Below are 6,238 nucleotides of genomic sequence, written 5' to 3'. Positions count from 1 at the left end.
ATAATTTAATTATAATTGGCGTCAGACATTATTTTTCTTTCACAGATAATCTTACACACTTTTCCTAATATTCATTATAATTAGTTAATTATTTATTTATGCATATATATTAACAAATTTAATATTTATTTTAACTTTTTCTTTAATAAACTCGTATTACTTTATCTTTTTTTTCAAATTAGCATCGATGTTTTAATAATATCGATATAAAAAGATCGATACTTAATATATCGAAGTAAAAAAAGAATCGATATTTTAAATATCACACAGAAGCGTATAAATACTTATTAATTTTGTTATTTTAAATATAATAATACACGTTTACAACAACGACCAACATATATAATTGAATTAATTAACAATGTATGATCAAAACACTAATGAATATTTAATATAATAATAAAGAAATAGATAATAACAATGATAATATGACGTCAAAGTGTGGTTGTGGTAGGGTAGATAAAACAGGAAGAACAAAAAGTTGGCCAGCTCACACTCAGTGTCAAAATGTACGTTTTAGTGGGTGAACATGGAGTCAAAAAAATACGCTCATATCGTCCAATTGATACTTGATCGTGTAAATAATATATTTATATTAAAACAAGATAATCATTATAAATGTTTATTGTATAATGTTAACAATTTATTAGCAATGTGACGCATTGTCATGTTCATTTAAGAAGACAGATATGAAGAGAAGAGATAGATATCGCTAGGTGCGATATTATTATTAGTAATAGCTATAGGAAACACCATTAAAACATTTGTCTTCGTTAGAATGGAATAATTTTGTAAGATTAACAAAAAAAATTCAATCAACGTCAATCTCTATTCGATGATTAATAATTAACAATAAAATCATTGTTCGATTTTGTTGACAATCGTCAATAATTTCATCAAATCCAGATAACATCGAAATCACTAGATTTAGTGATACGTTTGCCAACACAGCAACCTTGTTCATGTCATAACCGACAATTTTCGAAAAACCTAAACTTTAGACAATTATATCATATAAAAATGGCTTGCGAGGCATGCAAATCTAAATTTAATTTATTTAAACGTAGAGTGAGTATTATTTATTATCTCGAAAAAACAAGAAAAATATACAAACAATGTAATATATTAATATTAACGTTTTGATTAAGATACAATTAATAGTTTTGTTATTATATAATTTTGTGTAAACACTAACAATCTTTTTATTTCATATATTTTCGTTTTGTTTTATTTCTAAGTATTCATTTCTTATCAGAATATGTAATACCAAACCTCAAATTGTTACAACTTTTATATTTTAGAAACAATGTACAGGCTGTCTACGTTATTTTTGTTCAGAATGTCTTATAAAACGTATTGACAAAACATTTAATTGTGAGAATTGTGGTGTGCTATCGCAAAGACCGCTTATTCGCAGTCAAATTATGCGAATGCGTTCCAGGGATTTACGCCAATTTCTTTTAGCAAAAAAAGTATCTATTAAAGGATGCGTTGGTATGTAATAAATAACAATTATATATATGTATATATTGAAATCTATTAATAATATTATAATCATCATTATCATCATCATCATCATCATCATCATAGAAAAAGAAGACTTGGTAAACTTACTATTGATATATGCAAATGGTACAGCAGATAATTTAGAAGAAGAAAGAAATTCTACGATAATGCAGAATACTGTTACAGAAGAATTACCGTATGTATCTATATATTTTGAAAACACAAATTTAAAGTGAAAAGATTCATATGACAATGAATTATTATTCTTGATGTATTATTAATTATTTATTTATTATTGATAGTCAAACAAGTACTGCAGATATTACGTTACCTGATACACCAATACAATTAGAAAATTATACAAATGTAATAAGTGAGGAAACAAGTACAACAGAACACACTGAATTCCAATCAGAATGTGTAACAGTTAATAACATAGAAATAGAAGAAGTATCAGCAAGTGATTATAGTCCAGATAATGGACCAGAACCTTTAATTACTGAACAAGATGAAGATTCAGAAACATTAGATATAAAACAATCGACTATGTTAACAGAAATTCCTGTGGTATGTTTTATTAATTTTTAGAAATATATAAATATATATATGTATACATATATATATCATATCTCTTTTTTATTTATATCTAATATTAAGACTAAAAACCATTTTGTTGAAACAGTGGTCTGGTCTTGTCAAGCTATCAGATATAAATGAATTATCACAATTGGAACACTTAAGTGTGAAACAATTAAAAACTCTTTTAATAACAAATCGTGTTGACTTTAAAGGTTGTGTTGAAAGGTGTGAATTATTGGACAGAGCATCTAGATTATGGGAAGAACATAATCAAGCTAGAGCAGGTAATATTTAAAATACATTTACAATGGAAAATAATATTAATGATAAACATTGAAGTGAATAATAATTAATACAAATATATTCACATAGATATGGATAATATAGATACAGAAGATATTTGTAAAATTTGCTGGGATGCACCGATTGAATGTGTAATTCTAGAATGTGGTCACATGGCATGTTGTATTAATTGTGGAAAACGAATGTCTGAATGCCCAATATGTAAGCAGTATGTTGTTAGAGTTGTGCGATTTTTTAAAGCTTGATGAAGTAAATTATTTGAATAACTGAACTTATAGTATTTAAATTTGTGGATCTGCAAAGAAAACAGTACGTAGAAAGAAAGGAAAGAAAGAAAAAGAATATCTAGAATTACTCTATTTGCTTTAATAATATAATTCCGTATAATTAGCAAAGAATTGAAATAGAATTTAAAAAATTAAACTCTATTAAAACAAAGATAGATAAAAAGGAGAAATATGTAAAGATTATTTTTGTTGATGTATGCTTTCAAACAATGAATATTTTAAAATCTACTTCTATATATACACACTTGGAGAAAATATTAACATTAAAAACAGTATTGAATGTTATATTTCTGCAAATGAATATTTGTAAAAACTGTTTTTCATATAAATTTAATTATATTCAATTATTGCATTACTGCATATATTAATAACAATCGTGGATTCCGTATTATTGAAAAGCATATACAGTAATTATTATACATCATTAACAAAATTATATTGCATTATATATATATAAATATTACTAAATCTTACCACGAGTTAGATCTCAATGACTAAGAACATTTGTATAAAAGCTGTGATATTCTCATATTATCACAAGTAGATAGCAATGTATAGATTTATTGTACAAAATGTATTCTTTAAATATTAGGTACCATACGTACCAAATTTGACATTGTGATATGCAGAATTTCCTATAAAAAAGGAAATATAATCATCACTTATTACCTCTAAAATAAACATGCAACATATTCTGTTTATTTGATTCATATTTAGAGAAAAGTACAGATAATTTTTTATGTCTTTTAATAACAATATTTTTCAAACATAATATATAGTAATTTTTTATCATTAACATAATAAATGAATGTATTTTTTCATAGAGCAAATTAATTGATTCTACGCGTAAAAAGATGGTGTAGATATTATTATATTCAAATAAATGTAAATAGCAGCAGTATCAATGTTAAAATATTGTATTGAACAAAATTATAAAATTAAATATTTCAGATAAAAAAGAAATAAACACATTATTAGCGCTGTTCTTCTATGCTTTATACAAATATTATTCATCTTGTTAAAAAAAATATTTAGTCCTTTTTTCTTATCATGATTTACAATTAACATTTAGAGAATTTTTTAAACAAATCTAAGAATATTTAATATAAATATAAATATAAATATAATGAAAATAAAAATTAAAAAATTATTTCTTGTATAATAATACACACAAATGTATATATGTATTTTTTCATTCGATCTTTTAATGACCAATGACGATTAAGAATGCTAATTCAATGAACTTATTTTTAACAGTTCAATAGCTAAATATCTTGAGAGAAATGTTAGTGATTGGTATTTTCTTTAATATCACTTAATAAAATATGAACATATTAGTACATTTAAAATATGTCTTAAATTCTCAAATATTACGATCCTGCTCGTTTTTAAAATGAAAATAACTTTATTCGATTAATTTCGATATAATAATAACATGAATATATATTACTAATAAAACAAATCTAATTCTGATCAAATTTAATGTTAAAGAGTTTCTCTTTTGACATTAAATTCAGTGAATTTTGTAAAATAAAAAATTCATTATACGAACAAATCGTATGTTTGCGATTTTCTAATTATTTATTATTAAAATAGTTTTTCAACAAATCTTTTGAAAATAATTTTCATAATAAATACGTATGTATATTTTGTTTATCAAATATTATCTGTTCGAAAATAAATTTGTATGACGCGCGATTTAACTTGAGTCACGTTGTACCGGCATATTCTCCTATCAAAATAGGTACAGTAAGTACTAGAAACGTGACCGAGAGTTGCTTTTAGTTATATAGTAGTACTTTGTCGAAGTTGGGTGAGAGAGAATTATTCGTAACCCTGTTAACAAGATTAAGTAAACTCGTTTACTTAACATATTAGTATATTATTAATTATTTATATATCTAATTACATATACATCTGTATATATGGCTTCAATCGAAGAAATAGATCAGCTGGACAGCGGTATGGGTAGCAGCGACGTACGTTCTCCAGAAGTAAAATCTCTTCTTCCTAATGAAGAAGAAGACGAGGAGGTATTTATTTTCTGCTAATATATATCTATGATATATCTATGATCGAACAAATTTATCCCATATATGGTTATTATAATATTTCGATTACACTCATTCAATATTTTCCATTAATAATTAATATCTTTTTATTTAATTTGTTATTCTCCTTTTTTCTATTTTTTTCTTTTATATTATAATTTTATATCAATAACACAAATAGTATTTTTTATTATATTAAACAAGATTTCAATATATACCTTAACTATTAATCATTATTAATCATTTTATTTCATTTAGGATGAAAGCTTTTCAGAAAGGTTATTAGGACTTACTGAAATGTTTCCTGAAAATGTTCGCAAAGTTGGATATAATGTTGGATCTTGTATGTGCACTTGTGTCAAAGGTTTGTTACAAATCTAACATTAATTTTTCTATCATTTATTAATCGATCTAATTAAAAATTAGATTTAACTTTGAAATGTTTTTATTTCTTTTCAGGTTTATATACATTTTCATGTTCGGCAACATGGCTCTTGTTTAGTTCATCTGCTATTTTATTTGCACCTGTGTTCTTCGAAGTAGAGCGTGCTCAAATGGAAGAAGTTCAACGCGTTCAACAAAAACAGGTGTTACTTGGACCTAATTCTGCTATCTCTAATGTTAGTGCTTCTGGTCTTCCAATGGCTCCTCCTGTGCAACGATAAATAATTACATGATTTATCATTAAAATAAATGTGCATTAACTTCTGCATTCAACTATTTATCAACATAATAGTATCATTAATCGCAATATCATCAGAGTATATTGATCAAGTTATAAATCAACTGTATATCTTACGGTTTCAATTCTTAAACTCTAAATTCCAATAATATGCATTTGTTTAGTTACACATTTAGAAAATTATGTAAGACTATCTAATGATCCATTTTTTTGGACTAGTAGAATGATAATGAATGTATAAAACTTTTAACTTCAGGTGTAATTTTTAATACATAGCGATAGACCGAAGAATTTAAATATTTTATCATATTTTTTACTCGTCTTGCATAATTAAATAAATTCTAAATGATAGTATGTAATGTGTCAAAGCACCGTCACTTAATATCATCAGATCAATATCGTCAGAAAATCAAACTTTCATGTATAAATATTTACAATCATGGGTATAAGCTATACTTCATTCATAGGAAGTGAGTCAGGATGCACCGTTGTTATTTTTAATGTATATGTTATTGTAATATGTTAAATAAAAATAAAATTATGACATTACACTAGTGTAAGATTTGAATGTGCTGCTTGTGTGCTGGAAACAAATTTTTCTTAGTAAGGACAAGGTATTTACGAGAACTTTTTAATAAGAATTTTATTAATAATTTAAACAAATTACTTTTATATTTAAAAAGATACTTTTCATAGATTTACTTTATTCATAATTACTATAACAGTAGATATAAGTTAATGAATTCATTTGCATATATAATTGAACTGACATATTAAATTTTATTTTATTACAATTTGTTAATTTTATTATTAATCATTTTTTTGAATAA

General features: G+C 24.6%; 2 protein-coding genes across 2 annotated transcripts; both read left to right on the top strand.

The window, feature by feature from the left end:
- The first annotated feature begins 450 nt into the window (after positions 1-450).
- LOC106792152 (E3 ubiquitin-protein ligase RNF34) lies at positions 451-3,571 on the top strand. The gene is made up of 6 exons (XM_014758352.1): positions 451-1,068; positions 1,302-1,494; positions 1,591-1,702; positions 1,809-2,073; positions 2,189-2,369; positions 2,458-3,571. The coding sequence occupies exons 1-6, from the start codon at positions 1,021-1,023 to the stop codon at positions 2,631-2,633; spliced, it is 975 nt and encodes a 324-aa protein (XP_014613838.1). The 5' UTR covers positions 451-1,020; the 3' UTR covers positions 2,634-3,571.
- An 840-nt stretch (positions 3,572-4,411) lies between these two features.
- Positions 4,412-5,964, top strand: LOC106792139 (mitochondrial import receptor subunit TOM22 homolog). Its single transcript, XM_014758313.1, has 3 exons — positions 4,412-4,708; positions 4,985-5,090; positions 5,186-5,964. Exons 1-3 carry the CDS (start codon positions 4,601-4,603, stop codon positions 5,389-5,391), a joined length of 420 nt encoding a protein of 139 aa, XP_014613799.1. The 5' UTR covers positions 4,412-4,600; the 3' UTR covers positions 5,392-5,964.
- The last annotated feature ends 274 nt before the right edge of the window (positions 5,965-6,238 follow it).

This window comes from Polistes canadensis, unplaced genomic scaffold (genome assembly GCF_001313835.1).
Source record: "Polistes canadensis isolate GaletaPanama2010 unplaced genomic scaffold, ASM131383v1 scaffold_383, whole genome shotgun sequence".
In the NCBI taxonomy this organism is placed as follows: Eukaryota; Metazoa; Arthropoda; class Insecta; order Hymenoptera; family Vespidae; genus Polistes; species Polistes canadensis.
The sequence above is the reverse complement of the archived record's forward strand: the minus strand, read 5'-3'. Positions and strand labels throughout refer to the sequence as shown.